Below are 22,592 nucleotides of genomic sequence, written 5' to 3' on the forward strand. Positions count from 1 at the left end.
TACTGTCCATTACAGGAGGTGATCACAGATCAGATGTAACATAGCAAATACCAACCATGATAGTCCCTGCCCTGTGGATCAAGGCAGGGTTTTCCAGAGTATTTGGAAGGTCAGTTTTGCAGCTGTTCAGCATCCTTTCTCCACTATGACAAGAAGTAGCACGGAACTGCACCAGCATACGTAGAACTGAATGTATTGTGCTTTTCTGGCTTAGGGCATCTTTCTCTGAGCTTGCAGCTTACAGTTACTAGCTACAGGATCCAGCTGTTCTTATGCAACTTCCAGCTCTGAGAGACACTAGAAGGTTTTTGGCAGGTTCTCAGCGTGCAAGAAAGGAGTTTGTTTTCAAATAGTCAAATGCAGCTAAAACTAGCTTTAAGGAGGTAAGACATCTCACTGGCTAAAAATAGTGGTAATTATGCTGAAAATACCCTACCTTCAGGGATCTGGTTTTCCTTGTGAAGTCTTCTGTAAAGGATTTAGAGCTGTTAATCTTGAAAAATGTGCTTTCCATCTTCAGGGACTCAGAATGACCTTTGGTTCTCTCTAGTGCACATTGGCCTAAAAAATGAAGCCAAATGCCACAGCAGCAAATAATGTTATGTATTGTAAAGCCTAGATGCTGCATGGAAGCCATTAGGCAAAGAAGCATGATTTCATGAGCAAAGGCATCTCTGTTGGCTTTCTAGCTTTTATAGTCTCTATTGGACTAAAAGTAACAATTTTAAAGGCATTGAGACACTCAAAACTATTTCACAGATTGGTTCAGAACCTACTGTGGGATTTGGGACATTTGGCTTAGGAAGATGTTCAGTAGGTCATAGTCATCCAGACATCAATTACTTTCCGATTCTGAAAGGGCTAGAAGGAAGTTAGCCCACCTTGGATTACCAGATGTACAATGCAGTCATACTCAAGCTGAAGCAGTAAGTTTGTCTCACTGATCCACTGACTCCTGAGATTGTCTTGCATCTCTTTCTCTATATTGATGAAACGCAAACCACAAGATATGTCTGTAAGATTCATGGTAAGCCATGCTACTTTTTGTGCAAGTTTTCGCCTTCAGACTTTAGCTTTTCAGACTTAGTTGGCTGGTGAAGAGATCATTTCACAAGTCTCAAATACTACCTCATAAAACAAGTACTCCCTCAGTACTAGAAGATGAATTTTAAGTCAGTTCATTGCAAATCAAATGTCTCTGATTTAGAGACAGATGTTAGCCTGCATATTCTATGTCAGTAGTGGCTTATCTTAAGGGAGGATTCAGTTGCCAGCTGTCTTCATCCTACATCCATACAGAACTGATGGACAGGGGTAGAGCAGTTGATGTCACCTACCTGGACTTGTGTAAAGCGTTCAACACTGTCCCACATGACATCCTTGTCTCTAAATTGGACCGACATCAATTTGATGGATGGACCACTCAGTGGATAAAGAACTGGCTGGATGGCCGCACACAAAGAGTTGTGGTCAATGGCTCAATGTCCAGTTGGAGACCAGTAACGAGTGGTGTCCCTCAGGTATCAGTGTTGGGACCGATCTTGTTTAACATCTTTGTCGCTGACATGGACAGTGGGATTGAGTGCACCCTCAGCAAGTTTGCCGATGACACTAAGCTGTGTGGTTCGGTTGATACGCTGGAGGGAAGGAATGCCATCTAGAGGGACCTTGACACACTTGTGAGGTGGGCTGATGCCAACCTCATGAAGTTTAACCATGGCAAGTGCAAGGTCCTACACCTGGGTCAGAGCAATCCCAGGCTACAGGCTGGGCAGAGAAGAGATTCAGAGCAGCCCTGTGGAGAAGGACTTGGGGGTGTTGGTTGATGAGAAACTGCACATGAGCAGGCAGTGTGCGCTTGCAGCCCAGAAAGCCAACCATATCCTGGGCATCAAAAGGAGCGTGACCAGCAGGTCGAAGGACGTAATCCTGCCCCTTTACTCTGCTCTCGTTGAGACCTCAGCTGGAGTATTGTGTGCAGTTCTGGTGTCCTCGACATAAAAAGGACATGGAACTGTTGGAGCAAGTCCAGAGAAGGGCCACGAGGATGATCAGGGGACTGGAGCACCTCCCGTGTGAAGACAGGCTGAGGAAGTTGGAGCTGTTCAGCCTGGAGAAGAGAAGGTTGCATGGAGACCTCATAGCAGCCTTCCAGTATCTGAAGGGGGCCTATAGGGATGCTGGGAGGGACTTTTCATTGGAGACTGTAGTGAAAGGACAAGGGGTAACGGGTTAAAACTTAAACAGGGGAAGTTTAGATTGGATATAAGGAGGAAAGTCCTGTTAGGGTGGTGAGGCACTGGAATAGGTTGCCCAGGGAGGTTGTGAATGCTCCATCCCTGGCAGTGTTGAAGACCAGGTTGGATGAGGCCTTGGGTGATATGATTTAGCGTGAGGTGTCCCTGCCCGTGGCAGGGGGGTTGGAACTAGATGATCTAAAGGTCCTTTCCAACCCTAACCATTCTATGATTCTATGATACAGTTATAATCCATTTCGGCTACTACAGTGGGGTTGTATTATCTGTGGAGACTTCTTACGTGTAACCTTGCATGTGGGAAGCTGGGTTGTTCGTGCATCTTGAAGCCTCCATGGTTTTCTTTGTCATTGTTCCTGCTGCTTCTCTTCCTGATCATGGAAAATGAATTTCTGCAGAGGAGTATTCTGCTGCTCTTTTTATACTGTCTAGGGAACAAAACTTAAGATAGGTGCTTTAATGCCAGGATGGAGAACATATGAATATTCTGTAGGGACCATGGGTCTCTGGAAGAATTCTTGCATGTTTGGCTCTTATAATTTAGAATTACTGTGCTTCGCATTTAGTTAGTAAACTTTGACATGTCATTTAAGTAATGGCAGAAAGCATGGTAGTTGTGTTTTTGCTTAAAAGCAGTAATTTTTAGGAAGGCTCATTTCAAGAAGTGATCATGGTCTGGGGCTGATGTATCAGATAATCTTCCTATCAGAAATGCTCTTATCTTTTCTCAGAAGCTCCTGAGAATGCTGATATTAAGTATTTTATTCATTCTTGTCATTGAGAGGAAGCTGCTGATGAGTCCCATCTGCAGTCTGGTAACAATTCTGGAGTGAGCTTATGAGTTCTGTAAATAACTGCTTTTCCTTGTCTGCAGCAGCAAACAGCAAATCAGGCAACTGCAGAATAATACTGCAAAAGAATATATTGGTCTCTTTTGTCTTCAGACTGGAATGCTTGGATGTCCTCTAAATCAGTTCAGAGGAAACCTGCTAGTCAAGATTTCATTGCTGCTGTAGTAGGGAGGGAATTTCCTTTTCCCCGCGTACTAAGAGAACCATATATCATATTCGTAGTAAGACTTCATTTCACAGAACAGAAACAGGAAGCTTGAATTGAGGGTGGGGAGGATGGCAAAAAAAAACCCAAACAAAAAGAACCAGCAACCATGCTGCAGTACCATGCAGTAGATCTCTGCCATTCATTCACTCATCAGTCAGAATCTGGTTTTGTAATCAGAAGCACTGGGGAAATTTCTGTAGCTATATAAACTGCTATAACTTTGTTTGGGTCACCTCATAATGGTGTCCAGCTCCAGACTGAATGTGAAGAACGGGGACTGGCAAACAGGATTAGCCGTATAATCTCTATTATGTAATCCCTGATTTATTGTAGGCAAGATGCATCAGGTCCTTCCTGTTCAGAGACATTAGTAAATTTGGAAGCTTAATTGGTTTATGTTACTGTCCTATAATACAGCCATATTCAGGTGACCTAAATCCCACCCACATCATGCCTGATATTTATTAGCTAGTTCTAATAATGGTGGTGTTTCTTGTCCATGTTGAACAGCTTACAAGCAGTAATCAAGGTAGAATAGCAGTTACCAAGGTAGAATAGCAGTTACCAAGGTAGAATGAAAAGCACAAGTTTAAGACTAGAGTTCCTAAAACCTTGCAGTAATTTCCGATACAGTTTAAGAACTAATTGTAATTTTAAAATTACATTACTAATACATTATTTTATCATGTTGCTTAGTAATTATGATTCTAGATTTTGTAATGTTTTACAGCAATATCATCCACTATTTCACTTGGTATATTGAATTTTGTATTGTTAAAATCGGGTTTATTTTTAAAATGTGCAAAAATAATACTCTTTCTAGGCTGAAGCCAGAAACACTTGAAGATGATCTTGATAAATATGCTGCAAGTGCCATGAAAATGAAAAAAGAAAAGATTGATCTTAAAGAATTTTCAGCATACTTGGAATTTCCAGTTTCACAGACACTAGAAAGTATGTTTGCACTTTTTGATGAGGTAAGAAGCAACATCATGTTTAAAAATTCTACTACTTAAAGTAAACTTTACTTTAGCCTAATTCAGTTCCAGTTGAGTTCATAGAGGTTTGATTTGGGCTGGTGCTTTTGAGCACTTCGCCACATTATTTGCCTACTGCATTCCATTGCCAGCAAAGTAAGAGCACCTGTTATCAAGTAAATAAAGGATTCACTGAGGTAGAAGTTAAAAGAAGCATCAGCTGGACAAAACTGATTTTAAATGCAAAATATGAAGAGGAAGAAATCTTTGCCGCTGCTTGTTGCAACTGAATGCAGTGCCTATTAGCTGTTATTTTACTTAACCTTGTAAATAAATAATTTGTTCTTCTAGGGTGTCTGAAACCTGAAGGACCTAGGAACTTGGCAGATGAGCCAGTTCTTCATTCATCAGGCAGTCAGTCAGAATAGGGAAACGACTATTATCTTTATCTGGATGAGGTGCTGATTGGAGCAGGAGGTGGATATGTGCACAGGGTTCTCTCTTAGACCGAAGAACAGATGTCATGTGTTCAGGGATTAAATTAGGCTACCTTGCGTTGTGGTTCTCCATTTTTAATTTCTACCTGGTAATTCAGACGGTTTAATGTAAAAATCTTAAATATGCAAGTGAAGGGTGACAGTAGCAGCACTGTCTTCCAAAAAGATTTGAATTATCACTTCTGACTGAGACTCTGAAAAGGTTCTGCAGAGCTTTGGTGACCTAAGGTCTTGCCCTGACATATAATTCCATTTCAGTGAGGCTTCTTTGCGGTGGCATATGTAACTGTAAATGATCTTTCTGAATATTCTGCATCTTTGTTAACTGTTGGTTATTTATGAACATTCAGACAAATTGCAGTATTTTGAGGTGAGGTTTTCCTTCACAGAATGAAGAAGGCATAATTGACATTCGGGAATTTGTTATTGCTCTGTCAGTTGTCTGCAAGCCATCCAAAACTCTGGAAACAATTCAGTTGGCATTTCAGGTAAGCAGCGTTTTCAGCCTCTGTGTAGTTTACTTACCTTTAGAAGTTATTAATACTGCCATTAGACTTAAGAGAAGCTCGTTTCACATGCCCTTTTAATACTTAATTACATTTTAAAATAACAGTAATGGAAAATTAGATTAAGAGTTCATGTTCAGAGGGAATGCACTGCAAGTTTATGTAGAATTATGGAAGTCTGCAGTTTGAAGTTGCTCCCTGTGGACCTCTGGTAGAATCCTTTCTCAGCACATTGAAACGTGCTGAAAATCTGAAGTCCTTTGTATTTATTCCTCTAAACTAAAGGCCAATGAGTTGTGCTTACTACTTTTTATAATGTTTCAATCAAATTTCATTTTTCAAGTTAGTAAAATATTTAAAAACTTTTCCTACATCTTAATAGAGTTCTGGTTTTGCTTTGTTTTGTTTTGCTTTATTTTTACCCCCTTTTATCTTCTTGTTAAGATTTTCTTCCCTCTTAGGCTTAACCATGCTTCTATGTTAGTCCTGCAGTCTCTGCCCAGACTTTATGCCTCCCAAAAGTGCTCCTGATCTTGTTCTTCTGTCCTCAGTGGTTTTTCATAGCATCAGCATAGATGGTTAATGCAGGCTTTTTGGGAAAGTGACAGCAGCAATACTTTAATGCTTGCCATTCCTGTGGGTTTGTCTGACACCTTGAATTATTGTTTGTTAATTCCTTTAATATTTCTGTTTCAGCATGCAAACTGCTGCGTCCTGCATCATCTCTTCCCTTTGCCTTGAACTCTTTAGTGCCTTTAGTGTTGTTAAAACTGAAAAGTGCTAAATCTTGATGCTGTCTTCATTAGTGAATGGAATTGAGAACATTCACTTGCATGGTTCTACTTGGCAGCCTTATTTTCTGAGTAGATGTTTTCAAGGTCTTCAGCATAAGTGTATTATTCTCTTAATTATGTTTTGTTAAAGAAATGAGGCTCCCGTGAATGTTTAGTGTCCAGATCTATCATTCTTACCCTTTTGTCAATATCAAAAAAGATTGACAAAGGAGGAAGGAACAAAAATATTTAGTTCATACAGACATTTGGGAAAATCTGCCTCTAATAGCTGTTAACCTACTGCTGCTTCTGAGGGAAAAGCAGAAAGGTCTCTGTCCTTACTCCATTTGATCTATATAATGGCATAGAGAAATGCTCAGGTGCTGTTTGGTCAACTCTGTGTCTTTATATTAAAATGAACAAGACTAAAGTAAACTTGAAGGTGGCTTTTGGACAGTATTTCAGTAAGATTTAGCTGTCATCATGCATAATGTGCAATGTACTTTACCATTTTAGGGGAAAAAAAAGCTCAGATTGGACAGTTATTTTCCTTTGGAAGCACCTAAATTTAATAGAACAGTTTATAATACATAATTTTGAGCTCCCTCAAAAGTATAAAATTTACTTATAAAAGTAAAATATAAAGTTAACTGTAGAACTGCAAAGAAGTTCTATGCATGTATTAAAAAGGTGAAGCGCTCAGCAAGGGGAAGCAGATATGGCCCACTTTATCCTATTAGTGGTGAGTGGAAGGATCAAAAAAAGTATTGAGCTGAGGAAATTTTGCTCACAGTGTTCTAGAAAAAATGGAAAGAGAGGGGTTTTTTTTAATCTTGTCCCCTGTCCTGGGTTTGTGTACAGTGAGATATTCACACAGTTTATTGGGAGCCAGTGAAGGATCTAGCCAGTTCATAAATGTGCGGCTTGGTACAAGTGCTGTCCTCTGCCATGTGCAATTTCTTGAAAAGCACTTTGTCATTTGTTTTCAGTGATAAAGCGCAATGTTTTACATGTATCTCCTGACTCTCTTGGAGTTTAGGCACATAAGTCAGTGGACTAATAATTATTCATTTACACATCTGCAAGACATGTTAGTGTTAAACTGTCTTGTCTCTGAATACTGCTGAAATTCCGGTGGTTATGCATGTAAACATATGGGTTTTTTTCTGAACATAGCAAGCTTTGCTTTTTAAGAATACACAAGTGAACTAATAATCAATGCTATCTTTTACCCAGACTAATCAGAAATCCTTAGTAGGTCACTTGAATGTGAGAGTGACTAGAATTTCCAGTACCAAGCTTTAATTTTGCATAACTACTTAGTTACGTGGTGCTGTTTATAGAAGTTAGCATTCAGTTATGCAGTGATTTATCTTGTTGCCTTGATTCATAGATGTACCAGTCAGAAAATGGAACTATAACAGAAGAGGATTTAGCCTATATTCTGAAGACTGCCATGGGTGTGTCACAGATTAATGTTACGCATCTTTTTAAAGCTGTAGATGAAGAAGAAAAGGGAAAGATTACTTATGGTGAGTATTTTAGGTGGATCTGAGCTGTCGCAAAATGCCAAAGTTGTCTGAACTCATGTAGATACACAAACCAGTCAATTGTACTAAACTTTACCATTTTTAGTTGACTTGTTGACTTTAATAATGATAAAAGCACTGCAAACAAAGTAAATTTACATTGGAAAAAATTGAGTTTCCCCTTTATCAGATGTGATGCTTGCATATTTTCAGAGGTTTTCCTTACACATTAAGTCAGGCAATACCTCGATCTCTTTCAGAATGTTCTATTCTGTGACTTCTATGTATGTGAATATATGTCTTTAAGAAATCTCTCTTGGCTCTGTCCTGTTGCTTTGTCTCTTTTATCTGTTCCCCACTATTTCTGCCCTTACAGAATGTAGAGTGATATAATACTTTCTGCTCCTATAATCATTTCTCAGCCTGTTTGAAAATAAGTCACAAGTGTATGTGGGGGCAAAACGGGGCTATTAACCAGGCTGCTCAATATGTATAGCCTGTAATGCAGGTGAGACAGAGGCGAGAAAGTTGCATTTAAAAATGGTGAGATCTGGGTGAATAGATTATGCTGTGAATTAAAGTACTTGAGTGTTACTTCAGATTATTCATCATTTATGCAGTAAGGTTCTAAATTTAGTTACATCATTTAAGTATGAACTGAGTTGTTGATAGCCAACATAACACAAATCTCCAATAGAAGTGCATATGACATGCCATGTCCTAGTGGCTTTCCTTCAGGATAATCAGGATGTGTTTAATTTGTAAAAATCTTACAAATTAAGGTATGAATGCTGGTAAATCCTACATTAATAATTTCTATGTTTCAGTCATGCAATATATATGTAAATCTTCAACTACAGAAGTACTTTAATTATTGGAATGAGTATCGTGGACACTGCCCTCCCCTATTTCCTGCCTCCTTGATTCCTGCATACTACCCCTCTCCTTTTTGTACCTCTGATCTGCCATGTCCCCAGCATTTCCTGGTGCATCCTATGCTTTTGCCTTTTTCCTGCCTATCTCTGTTGCTCCTTGTCCCTGAACTCATTTGAGCAGTGACTCAACTCTTCCCCCATATTCAAAAATACCAGCACAGAATCTTAAGGTGGTAAGCCTAGCAGAATACTAATTCTGGCACGCTCCATTGTTTGAGAATAGCTAAATTTGAAATAGTGTACAGGTGAACTCAGGCTGGTTCATGTGAGTTAGCAAAGAATTTGTAATTGAATATTCACCTTTAATAGTACTTAGTTGCATTTAAGTCTGCCCTTTTCCCTACGTGATCATGGTGTGTTCTCGTCACAATAAAATCTGGACCACTGAGACACAGCAGTGGACATTGTAGTGCTTAACTCTCATTTTCACTGTTTTATTTCCTGTAGTCAAGAGTAGTCTCCTGCGAGGCTACACAAAGTATGATGGTAGTCACATAAGTTCTTTGAAACTTTGCTTGGATCTTTTTCTTATAGAAATGCTCATTGTACACTACAAGCATTGCACTGAGATTCTAACATATATGAAAGCTTAATAGGGAGAATAAATGTCTAGTTTATTGTGGTAGAGAATTAGAAGATGAAAGTAAACTTTTGGTATTGCATTTCTTCCTTCAAAATTCCTGCCATAAATAACCAGTCTCTTGCCTTTCCTAAGCATGTGACTCCACATACTCGGTTTTTTGCACTTAAATGCTGAGAAGGGAGAGGTGGAAAACTTTCAGACTACACCTTTTCTGAAGGCATTATTCAGTCAAGTTCTAAGAAATCAGAACTTTGTATCTGGTAAAAGAGTACTGACATTACTTTGGACACATATGGCAGAGGGTTCTGTTTACAAGCTCCTTCTTTCTAGTGTGTTGGAGTGTGAAGCAGGAATATTAAGTCTTCAGTCTTCCTTGTAAGAACAACAACAACAAAAAAATCCAAAGTAGCAAACCTAAGTTGCTGGACATATAGCAGAGTCCTTGAAGCCAGAGATCTCATCCCAAAGGAAAAGTCCAGGTAAACAGAATGACCAACAGCAAAATCAAGATTGTATAATTAGCCTGATAATCTTGGATTGGAATTGTTAGAAGTCTGGATTTTTGTCACATCTTTAAAAATACACTAGTTGTCAAAAGATCTGTGTATCAGTTCTCTAAAGCAGTGTGCTGTTTGCTTACTTGCTTAGATACACCTTTATTCCAGAGCTGCTGTGCTCAGTGTGACCTGGAAACAGGCATGATTTCTCAGTCTTAAAATATGCTTCTGGAGAATTTGAATAGGTTCTGTAGGTTGGCATTGCAAATTCTAGGATACTCTCCACCTGTTCTTGATAGACAAATGGTGACTGTGAAAATGTTCCGAAGTCTGCCTTACTTGATGGTAATAAGAAGAAAAGGGGGATTTGCAGTATTGTGAATACCTCTGTGGATGACTGGAGAGAGAAGGAAGAAGTGTTTGTTCTTTAAAATGCAGTACCTCTGCCTGTATTATCTACAGGATTATCCTATTAAGTTTGTGTACATTAATTACATGGCTGAGGTGGAACGAAAACTAGGAGGCTCATGAACACAGAGCTTCTGTCAGGAGCATCAAGTATTATGAGGGTATTGCAAAGGCAGGAGAAAGACCTCTTTAAGTTTGTACTGTACATATGCATACTTAATGCAAAAACACAGGAGTCTTAAAGAACTCCACTTTGGGGTCTGTCTTTCTTTTTGTATTTTTCCCTTTAGCAGGGTTAGGAAGCAAAATTACTTTTTCCCAAGTAAATGACTATGGTTATCTTTTTCTCCAGTCTCATGCTTCACAATTGTTTTAAGCTTGACTCCAAGATGAGACCTGTGATTAGAAGTAATGCTGAAATAGCTCATTCTTCCTCCATCACCTTGTCTCACATTTCTGATAAATGAGGCAAATGGGATCCAGGCACTTTTCCTTGGGCTCTGCTATGCACAGGCTTGATGAATACTCCTTAATAACCTCGGGAGTTCTTTCAGTAAGACCCAAAATGTCTACTTCCTGAGCTCTACCAGAAATGACTACTACCACTTTTGAGTATTCTAAATATAAAGGAGCACTCTACTTTCCTTTCTTGAAAAAGGTCAGATACATCACATCCTTTGCTATGGGATTACAGTTAGAAAAAAAAAGTTGAACTTGCATTAAAAATCTTTGCTGTATATATTTTCAAACATTTAAGTAGTGTTTTTTTTTTCCGTGAAGGCCTTTATCATTTACATGATCAATCAGCCTTTTGTACATAAAGGTTTTTCAACAAAGATGGTAATGCTGTTTTTCATAGCCTGAACATCTTCAGCTTTTGTTGCAGTTACAGGGTCCAATACTTTAGATGCATGCTTTTTTATTTGCAGAATTAAGTTGTTTATTTCATTTTCCCCACTTCTCCCTTTGCAACAGTTCAGAAGCAGGGCTGACCTACCAGTTGAGTGCCCCTGTGAGACAGTTGACATTCCCTCGCCCTTCGGAGTACTGAGGAAGACATGTCATCTGAAATGGAGAAGGGTCTCGGGGAGGGAAAGCTGTGGTAGTTCCCTTCTTCCACACCAGCCCAGTTGTACCAGCGAGTCACACCTCTGAAAGGGTACTTCAGCTGGCATCTGTGCTGCACTCTAGGGAACTCACGGATTGCCTGATGACAAACTCTTCACTGTGAATTTGAGTGGGCTGTGAGTGATATACTGTAGGTGACTGAGTTGGTGATAATGTTTTCCAGTATCAGTTTACATTATAAGTATAGCCACTTGTGACTTCGTATCTTGTGTTCAAATTATGCCTGTATAAACAGTCCTATGGGCAAGTTGTGACAAGGCTTCAATGTCTGATTTTTAACACAAAATTATATTTCTTGATGTTAAGGATTCCTCCCCCTGCCCCAAGAGGTGATCTTGTTCTTTTTTTGTCTTCTTTAGTATCCAACATTAAAATTGGAGGGTTTTTTTCCCCCAATGTGTCACAAATTAATGATCTTCTCACAGTAATATTCTCCAAAATACTAGGACTTTCGACATGCTGTCATCTCGAATGAGGAAGGCAGCAAGGTCAGCTGGTGTTAGGCTGAAGAGAATTATGAGTGCAAAGCATTAAAGGGCATGTTTGCAAAAGTCTGCCCAGATTTTAAGAAATGACTGCTCTTGCCGTTTGTTGTTCTTCAGCTGGAAGGCTCCTACCCTTCCCCCAGTGAACAGTGGGATGTTATGTCAGGACATGGGGTGCTCCTCATGCATTTTAATGCAAATCTGAGTCTGTTTACTCCTTCACCATACAAGCTAAGCTTTGGTCTGAAGTGTGTTAGGAGGGCTTAGATAACCTTTTGCAGCGTCTTGCCTCTGGGGATGTGGTAAACTTCTGCTGAGAAACTAAAACAGGCTGTGGGAATAGCATTATGCTAACTGCTGCTATTTTTCTCCAAAGCGATCATGTGATTATACATGTGTAACTATTCAAATTTAGCACCCTTCTGTTTCAAAGAGCTGATTCTGTGTAACAACAATTTGTATTTTTTTAGATGACTTCTACAGATTTGCTGAATTGCACCCACACTTTGCAGAAGACTATCTCTATGCTGATCAGATGGGAGCTGAGAGTGGCTTGGAGACTTCATCTCTTTCTGTTCCTAATGGTATCTGTACTGACTTCAGCCCTGATAGCACTGAAGATAGAAACAAGCCCCTGCAGAAGAAACTGAATTAACACTACAGCTGTTCCCTTCCTCTCCTGGTGAGAGGATTGTCTTTTCTTGGGATTTTCATAAGTCACTCCAGCTATACAGCAAATACCAGTTTTGTGTGTGAAAGTTCTTTAATACCGTTCTTTGATCATATGTGCTATATTTAACAACATGTTCCAGGTTATTTTGGGGAAGGTGTTTTTATTTTTTTTTCCCAAAAAGGTCTTTGAAAGGCAAAAATGTGAATGTGCTTCATTATTAATGTTCATATTTAAAAGGAAGCGGCACACTTATTTATATTCCATTGGCTAGTTTCATGTACCAGGTGTCGCAGAGACTGTGCATGTGTAAAGAAACTGTAGCTACTATGGTGTTAAGTGCACTTTGGTGATTAGTGTTTTCCCTAGTTATGGGGATGTTTATCTGGGGCCAAACTTTGCTGTCCATCTTTGCATAGTCGGTCTTGTTGATTTCAGTGGGATTATTCTCTTGAGCAAGGCAAGCATATTTTGGCCCTTTGTTTTGGTTCCAGTGAACAGTTTGGAAACAATAATGCAAAAACTTGCTAAGGATTACTTTTAATTTTTATTGTTGAATGACAAAATTGTTTCTTTTTCAGTCTCTTCCACGGTAGGATGAAAAGGAAAGGTTCCTTATCCCACACCCCAACGCTTTTCTACTGTCATCTTCCATATGCAATTAAATGTGAATGTTTTCCAAACTGACATGCCACATACTGTTGGCAAATACATGACAAAACTGTTTGTGCTTTTCTCTTCTAATCGGTTCCAGTCATGCCCACCCAGCGTTTAAATGGGAGGCATTTACACAATTGTAGTTACTCTCGATTTATCAGGAATCGCAGGTTTCTTTTGTGGCAAGCCTGTATACACAGATAACTTGGCATGGAATGCATTATGGAAGCTTTGCTGTATCAGCCCAAATTTCAAAAGGTTGCAGTTACTTCAAAGGCAAAGCCAGCAACAAGTTTTAGAACATTCTTAAGAAATGCTAGTTAAATCTCTATAGAAACCTTCATATATGTTATATGCAGTATATGAGCTTAAAATGGTTTAGAACTGGTTAAACAAAAGTAAACGACAACAAAAACTAAACCCACTTATATTAGTAATGTTTCTTATCTTTCCTTCTGTAAAGCCAGATGCCTTAATTACCAACGGAGGTCTCAGAGAAAAATTCAGATTATTATAAAACCACAGAGCTTCGCTGATTGGGAAATGTGACAAAAGCCTCAAGGAGTGGGAAGGACTCTGTCACAGAAATAACTCTTGATGGCGACTCTACTTCCAAACAAACCAAAAATACTTTCAGATCATTTCTCTGACTAATTTTGTAGGGCTGCGCTAAAATATGATGGCTTTGTGACTGGAAAACTGTTGAGATTTGAATCTTCCACGTTAGAGTCATACAGATTTGGAAGGGAGGAATTTTAGCAGAAGGAAATCTGTTTGTACCAAATGCTTTTATTACTATTATTTTTTACATAGCAGGAGCTGTTTTAAAGCTCATTAGGGTATTGGAATGTGTCCTTAGACATTCCTAACTGTATGTGGCAAGTCTCCAAACTGAAACTGGCTTTAATAGAAAGGGTATGAGGGAAAAAAACATAGGAAATTATGCATTCTCTGGGGTCTGTGGGTTCTCATTTGGAGGTGATAGTTTTTGATTTATCCAGGTAACACATGCTGAGCTGACAGGGCTGCAGCAGACTGACAGACAAAATTTGAGTTAAAACTGATCATGAGAAATAGGATAAGTGGCTTGGAAAAATAAGGCATATAAGGAACTACACTTAGGTAGGAATAGTCAACTGCACAAGCAGAGGAGGGAGTGGGTATTACTGCATAAAACATCTTGGGGCAGGGATGGTATAGAGTATGACAAACTGGGCACTGTTAGCTCATGTTAACATGTGAGAAGTGTGGTGGTATTTCTGTTTTCAAGTTGTGGTAAGGCCTCAGATGAAGTACCTGTCCATGTTGGGGCACCTGAGAGAGATGGGGAGTGGCTGGATAGATTCTGGAGGACATAAAGTACTCAAAAAAAAGAGAAATCATGAAATATTCTTTAATGAAAGGGAGAGGAGACTGATGGAAGATGCGAAAACAGTCTTCAAATATGAAAAACATTCCTATAGAGAGGATAGGAACAGCCTTTTCTCCACGTGAATAGTAGATACAGGCTATTTATTTAAAAGGCAAGTTAAGCATTAGGAAAATTTCCTTACAGTGCATCTCATTAGAATAGGGAGGATGGGTTATTCCAGGTGGGGTGAGGAGCCTTCCTTCACTGAAGGCTATAAAAACAGAACAGACAACTAAGATGGAGACACTTTATTTTGTTGAGCATACCCCAGGGTACAGGGATACATCCTGAGGTCTACTTTCTGTGATAATTCAGCATGAATTTAAACCGGTATATAAGGGAAAGCACATGAACTGTAGTCTGGGCATATTGCATCTTGCAGACTTTTAATGGCACATGGCTCAGGCTGGCTGAGGTAGTTATCTTTCAACTTTGTTATGTGAGCTTGAGAATTTGGGAATTTCAGAGTGCAGGGGATGAAAGATAGTTCCCTGAGGCGCATCTGAAAAGAAGAAAAAGTTAAGCTTAATATCCCGTGGACAACTTAAAAGCTCCAGAGGAAGAGATTCTTTGTCCTCATCTATAAAACAGCAAAGAAAGCTGGTTGAAGTTGGCTAAATAGGAGTGTGCCTAATTTGCATGTATGGTGCGTGTAACTTGGGGATCTGTCTTCTGAAAACCAAAAGGTTCATTTGGTTTCATGTTTGTTTTGGTGAGGGGGATGTTTACTAATTGTGGTGAACTTCAGAGCTGCGCTTGTTTGCAACTGAGCTGCTCAGGGTGTTTGGTTTGAAGGGTGCTGCAGGCTACAATAGCCACACTGCATGGTGAAGAGGCACTGAAAAGCACGTGTGTCAGCTGAGTTCTGTCCAGAGCTGCTGCTGAAGGCAGCCAGTCACCAGTGCATTGTTTGCTTGGTATGCAAGTACTTTTGGTGGAAGCAACCATTGAAAACCACCCAAACAAAAAAAACCTAACAGATCCACAAAGCAACACTTAGATTCTGAATGAATTGTGGTGCTTCCATAATAGGATGAACATAGGTTGAAGTCCTGGTCGGCCTTCACGAAAACATTGTTAGATCACACATAACGTCACAATTACAGTGGATGTAATTCAGGTAATTTGTAGATTTGTAGCATCTGTAGAATATAGGGCTATAATGCTAGACTGCCTTGTAGTGACAGAAAAGCCACATTTCTCTATGGTGATAAACTCAGACTTCATTGAGGGTTGAGTCCTGTAACACATTGCTTTACGGCAGCAGTGTTCAACACAACTCACCTATGAAACTCTTAACTGCCAAAATATTTTAGTAGTTCCATCTAAGTAGCCTTTTCAAGAGGCATCTGACTGTGGAGCAGCTGGGTGATGACAGGCAAGTTTCAGTGGCTTGCTGCAGTGTCAGGGTAGGTGTGAAACCTTCTTTTCCCCTTCACCAAACACTGATGTGTAAATGTTTTCAGTTGAAGTATTATGTATTTCACAAATGCATTGTTTTGTTTTAACTGGTGTTATCAACAGCCCCTAAATTTACAGGGAGGCATATGAAGAAATGACTTCACTTCTTTGCATCAATTTAACCTAATAAATGTTCCTTACACAAAATGCAGGGGTGTGAAGGCATTTGACATTTCTGATGAGCATTTTACTACTTTATGTAATACTACCATCCCTTGCCAGAAGAGCTCTTGCATCAGACTGAATTTTTACATATTGAATGAGACACCCTGCCAAAACTTTGCTATTCTGCTGTGGTTGAACAAGTATACTCTGCAGTTTGAATGTATTTAAAGTAACACAAAAAGCCACAAAATTAAAGATACCCCAAAATTATTGGGGATTTTGGTGGGTTTTTTTACATTTATATTTGTTCAAACATAACAAAACCCCACTAAAACCAAACAAACGTTTAGGAGGTACAAAGCATGTTTAACTATGCCTGTAACACAGTAAGGCAAGTGCTAGTACAGATGCCTCAGGAGTCCACTGCTGTAAGCAGGTACAGTGAAGGGCATTGCAGGCAGTTTGTAATCCTCAATGGAGAAGTTAGGTTGTGCACGTAAGTTTGTACGAATGAATCATGCTATATGTTTCAATGTATTTATTGTAGCTAGGATAATCTTACTGTGATAAAAAGCAACCAGGCTTTGCGTGATTGCTAATCCCACTTTGAAGATATAAATCCTTGGGTCGCAGAGGTTGAAAAGGAGACACGTGTGCACTGGGGCAGTTGATGGAACCTCTTTAGTGGCAAAGCTGCTGGAAGTAGATAGGTTTTATACACAGCTGTTTATTCATGCTTTTATGCATAGGTTTGTTTCACTGACTGGGTTTGTTAGCTGTCTTAGGCACTGGGCTGGTTGGAGTATTTTTTAATTCATAAAATGTAGCAAACCTTTTTCTGGAAAAAAGGGTCATTGTGCTGAATTCAACCTCATAGCTTGGTATATTTTCTAAAGCAGATGTGTTTTTATTAATTTATTAGTTCCCTTACATAGCCATCTCTTGCACTACCTGCTGTTCTTCCCACTTTTATATTATCTGCAGTAAGTGCAGCTTTTCACATTAACTGTTTTAGTCACATCCTGCTCTCTGCTCCTTCAAAAATGGTGTTATCATTAAAAAAAAAGGGGGGGAGGGCAGAGTGGGACTTAAAGAGTACAACTTGTAGAACTTGGGCAGCACATGCCATGATATCAGAAATACACTATTAAGCACAGCTTTGCATATGTTGACTGAACTAGGATGGAAAGAGAAGAAAAAATCTGATTAAAAACTGACCAAGTCAGATTTTCCTTTAGGTCGGAGTATGGGTCCTAAAACCTCCCAGAATGTTGCATTCTGCTTAATGTGAAGCCTGTGGTTTGTTCTTTTTATTTTGCAGCACTTTTGTGAGTGTTCTAGAATTAAGAAAGGACAGATAATGTTGGCCAGGAGTTTTACATCAGCAGACCTTAAGTTCAGCTCCTAGACTCGTACTGAAGCACGGAATTTCCCTGTGAACCAAGCAGTTCAGGTGGTTTGTTAGTTTTTAGGTATCTGAACTTCAGCTAATTTTGAAAAATTAAACTGCCTGATTAACTTAGCTAGATCCTTTACTAAAAAGAAGGAAGAGTAAGTCCAGCAGTTTGAAATGGAAAGTAAGAATTTGTCATTGGTGCCTTGATTAATCTGTCCAGCAAAACAGCAAGATCTGTTTCCCAGATGAGCAAAGGGATTGAGGCTGTCATTCAGGTAATCTTGCAGTCCTGGCTAGGCAATAATAAAGCCAGCTGCTCTTCAGTCAGTGGTTGATTTCCTGAAGGTACTGCAGCATTGGGTATCCAAGTAATGTCTGGGTCACTGGCAGCACAGCCACTGAGGTTTCATTGGATCTTCCTGCCTTTTTCCCGTGAAGACTGGAAAAAAAGATTAAAACTGTGACAGGAGCCTTGCAAGACCTGTGTAACAGTGCGGTCCTTTAGCATCACCTCAAAGGAAGAAACACAGTCATTCCGTGTTACAGCTAAGGCAGTTAACTGAGTGTACACGTTAGTCACCAACAAGCTGTGATCAAAGCATTCGTAAATTATATGATATTGAGGTAAAACTACCAAGAGAATTCAGGAGCAAACAGGTTGTCCATTAGACTTGCCTGGACTTGAATCTGAGTACTTCCTGCATCTCATAGTGAATCAAGCTAAGATAGTTCCTTGCTCTAGGAAACTTTTCCGGTTTATTTCAAGATAATTGCTTTGACTTTTACAAGTGGAGGAGTGATTTGTTTTGTAGAAAACAGCTTCCTTTTTTCCCCAGATTGGATGATGTGCTCTATCATGTGTAATGGGATTAAACTGAAGTGGGCGCTACCAAGAAAGCAGGGGATTTAAGAGGCTTATAAAACAGAGGGTTTATGTTTCTGTGCAACATGCTGACCTTTTTGCAGCAGTTGACACTGCCTAGATTGTCTTGCAAGTTTGTTAGGCAAATAATTTTATTAGTTGTGTGATGGCAGCGGCTGCTTATTCCATTTTCTTGAGCAAAGTGGCAGAGCAGCATGCTTCTGTGCAGGCTAACCTCAGTAAAGGTGTATTTGCAGTTTTCCGATGATCAGTCTCTGGGAATGGAAACAGTAGAGTCACCTTAGCACAGGCTGCACCTAAGTTATTCCTGTTAATTAACGTGTTTGGAGGGGTTCAGTTGTCATGTTTCTTTATTCTGAGCTACGTTGCACAGGGCCGTATGAACATTAGGGCTCATCAGAGGTTAGCTTGGGGATCTCAACAAAAGGTGCTGTATGATAATCTGTCAGTGTAGCGTTAAGTTTCAGGTTTTTCACTTTGACCAAAAATGTTAGAAGCAAGAGAAAAGTCATAATTACTTTTGTAATATTCTATTTTGGTGTTATAAATGGGATGTTATTTGAGAATGTCAGTTCTGAGCCAGAGAGTCAGCTGGAGAAAAATCAGGATGAACTAGGTCCTGAACAAGCAAGCAGAAGAGCCTGCCAAGGCTAGTACGGCAGCAGAGCTTTCACCGTGCAGCTGGCCTTTTCCCACAGTAAAGAACAATCATTTCTGCCTCTTGGGCTGGTGAACTCAGTTTTGTGTATCCACAGCTCTCACTTGTGCTGACTGTTCTTTGTAGGTGTGTTGCAGCCTGAGGGAAACTTTGCTGTCTTTTAAGTGATAATTCACAGACTTCTCTCCATAAGACATAAGCGGCATGTGAATAGTAAGTCCTTTTCTGGTAATGCCACCCAAAACTCAAGGCTACTTTGGCTTGTGCCTGCCATTAGACAAAGGACTGTTTTGTCGTTTCCCACACTTTAACCATTACATGTGTGTTCAGGTGGCAGCAGCTCTGAAAGAGTTTGAGATTCTCCTTGTTCCTGTGAACAATAAAATTAAGAAACATGGTATAATGAAACCTTAAACTGGATTGACCTCTGAGTCATATTACTTTCAGTGTGTGCCTGTTTACTTTCAAGTTCCAAATGCAGCATCTATAAATGTGATAGCAAACACAAAGTCTCCTTATGGAGACCGAAGAAAGCTGAAGCTCAAACACTTTTCATCCTACCATGGTACTGGAAATGAAATTCATCTGACAGTAAGTTATTTCTAAGTCTATGAATGTATATGGGGAAAACCCAAATACATGTCTTTTATTCACTCTCCAGCATGAAGACAATTTTGTATTTTAAATATTAAAGAAATAAACTTGTAAAGATCTTGTATGCCCTAAGTATATATTTTTGTCCTATGTTTTCTTTTCTAATGAAGTTCAAGTAAAATATTTCTTACATTTCAGAAGGGAGCTTTAGGTTAGCCAGTGCTGTACTTTCCAGACTACAGAAGTGATTTTTAAGTAAACATCTAAAAATGAAATTATATTTTTAAATACACGGATTAGAATTCCTTAAGTTAAACAGCTCTCCTTAGCAATTGTATATACTTAGACAAAACCCGACATCGCAGCTGCTTGTCTATATAGTTGTGTTTGGTGTTTTGTTTATATTGCTTTTTCCAGTCCCTCTAAGGGTGTTAGGAACTCCATGTAAATCAGTAATGTTAGAAATAGAAGTCAGAAGTAAATTTCTTTAGAAGTGATAGATTTTTGTTTCCTGGAGGAGGACCAAGACTTAGCATCTGCTAACCTTGTATTGTGTACTCTACAGCTTCAATGTTGCGGCATTGTACTGAAAGTATTTGGCATCTGTTCAGTGGGACCACTTTCTAAACCTTTTTTATAATTCCCAGCAGCTCCCCAGGTGTGTGAGACATTTCTAACTTGATCACAGGTACTAGTTCCTCTTTTTTGAAGAATAAAATTGAGTTATCAACAGGCTGAGAGAGAATTCAGAAAGAAAAATGGTTTTGATAGTTAAACTTGCATTGAGGACATCATGTATATATTTTGGAAAAATACATTGCTATGTTTCTGAACATACTTGAGAATTTAAATGAAAAGCAAGAAAAGTAAACATTTTAAATTACCACATTTTGGAATTTTCTCTTAACCGCAACTAAATCCCAGTTAGGCACTGCCATGAAGAGGATGCTTTTGGTGGCAAAGCTTTGCTGACAGAGCAGGAAGCTGATTCATAGAACGTCCTTGCAAGGTGTTACATGCTTGTTCCATCTGTGGTACAGATTCTGTTGACTTCGAGGCTGCCTAGGCAGACCTGGTGTGTTTAAAAATACTTATTGGCTGCAAGCTTTTTGCCATCATAGCCCTTGGATACGCAGTGTAAATCTGTAACGATATATAGTGCTACTGGATAATAACAATAATCTGAATGCATATTTTCTGCTGTAAATTCCCCTGCTATGGCTCCTATGGTATGTGTACATAGACTATTACCTTTGCACTGAACTGACTATACTTCCAAGTAATGTACTAAAGATGACTTGTAGCTTGTGTTTCCAATTGTGGATATACTTTTGCAGAATGAAAGGTATAGCTTCAGTGCTACAAATTTGATTTTTATATTTTTTATTAACATGCATGGAAGACTAAGGATAATATTTTTTAAAAATGAACTTGGTTTTGTACATTTTTCAATGTTTAAAACAATATGATTTAACATTACCTCTGAATACCAGTGATCAGTAAATTCTTAAAGGAAATACCTCAATTTGAGCATTTTTTTTCTTGTTAGTTGTCTGATAGGTTGAAATGGACTATAGCATGTGATGAATTGAGCCAAACGGTGTAGACACTTAAACTATGCTATACAAGTCGTATGATGATTTACTAAAAGGGAACTAAATGATACACTACAAGTGTTGATGTGCAGTTATACAATCATGGCTCATTCTGCCTAGCTGGACATTTTCCTTATGAATGGCTTGTAAATGGAATTTTCAGCGTGAAGCCGAATTAAAAATGAAACAAAAAAATGTTTGGTTTCCTCTGGATTTTTTTTTTCTTAGATTTAAGGGTTTTATAACTAACAAGGCTTACAATAAAGGAAGGGATACAAATCATAGTTGTGAATAAGCCTGAGTCTGTATGTGTTTTATATGTTTAGGTGTGCTTTGTTGGTGTATGTTCTTTGTGGCAGTGTGTGTACGAGAACAGTGCTTGTTTACCTGACAACTGGGAGTATGAAATACAGGGTTTTAAGGGCTTTTTGTTTGGGTTATTCCAGGTTTTTGGCTTGGCCTTGAATTTTGGCTTTGGTCATCCCCTTAGGATGATGGGGATATTGACTCCAGTTCTATTTTTCTGTGCTTAAGAGGAGTATCAAAAGATCAAAACAGCTCCCGAAGTCTGGAGAACAAGTCTGTCTAAATTATACTGAAAAGCAGTTCTGGCTGCTTTTATTTATCCAGGAAACAGACAAAGTGATTCAACGTTCCAGATACCTAAATATGTGAGAATTTCATAATGGGTAGTAGAAAAAGGTGTAATGAAGTCCAGTTATATATATACGCTGAACCATTAATATGAACAAGAATACAAGTGAAATACTAGGGAAGTTTACCACAGAAATTACATATGTTCATCAAAGTATGAAGATTCCAGGGGAAGGCTAGTTAATGTTTTTCTTAGTGTTAGTCTCTAATTTCAAGTTATTGTCGTAGTTTAACCCCAGGCACCAACTAAGCACAAAGCATCTGCTTGCTTACCCCCTACATCTTCCAGTGGGATTGAGAGGCGAATTGGATAAAGGTAAAATGTGGGCTGAGATAAGACCAGCTTAAAAAACTGCAATTAAATAGAATCATAGAGTAGGGTTGGGAAGGACCTTAAGATCATCTAGTTCCAACCCCCTTGCCATGGGCAGGGACACCTCACACTTAAACCATGTCACCGAAGGCTCTGTACAATTTGGCCTTGAACACTGGTAACAATTATAACAAAAAGGGAAACAACAAAAAGGGAGGAGTAACACCCACTAAACACAACTGATGCACAATACAATTGCTCACCGCCCACTGAATGATACCTAGCCCAAACCAAGCAGCGGTTTGCCCTTCTGGGTGATCATGCCCAGTTTATATCCTGGGCATGACGTGCTGTGGTATGGAATACCCTTTGGCTAGTTTGGGTCAGGTGTCCTGTCTGTGCTCCCTCCTGGCTTCTTGTGCCTCTCCTCACTGGCAGAGCATGAGAGACTGAAAAGTCCTTCATCAGGGTAAGCGCTGCTTAGCAACAACTAAAACATCGGTGTGTTAATCAGCATTGCTCTCAAGCTAAAGCCAAGACAGAGCCCTGCACCAGCTACTAGG

At 39.2% G+C, this 22,592-nt stretch overlaps 1 protein-coding gene across 3 annotated transcripts in view; it reads left to right on the top strand.

The window, feature by feature from the left end:
- The window catches only part of LPCAT1 (lysophosphatidylcholine acyltransferase 1), a 60,326-nt gene extending 46,005 nt beyond the window's left edge, over positions 1-14,321 (top strand). For 2 of the 3 annotated variants that reach the window (XM_061449025.1, XM_061449027.1), the window contains 4 exons: positions 4,138-4,291; positions 5,178-5,276; positions 7,461-7,599; positions 12,103-14,321. In XM_061449025.1, the coding sequence (XP_061305009.1) occupies positions 4,138-4,291; positions 5,178-5,276; positions 7,461-7,599; positions 12,103-12,287 (577 nt within the window). In that variant the 3' untranslated portion in view covers positions 12,288-14,321. The remainder of the gene's footprint in view (positions 1-4,137; positions 4,292-5,177; positions 5,277-7,460; positions 7,600-12,102) is intronic. The other variant, XM_061449026.1, reaches the window with a different exon arrangement.
- Positions 14,322-22,592: the final 8,271 nt, after the last annotated feature.

The sequence above is a fragment of the Pezoporus flaviventris genome, unplaced genomic scaffold, assembly GCF_033815535.1.
Source record: "Pezoporus flaviventris isolate CSIRO_AGI_PZ_B2104156 unplaced genomic scaffold, CSIRO_AGI_Pfla_v1 ptg000007l, whole genome shotgun sequence".
Classification (NCBI taxonomy): Eukaryota; Metazoa; Chordata; class Aves; order Psittaciformes; family Psittacidae; genus Pezoporus; species Pezoporus flaviventris.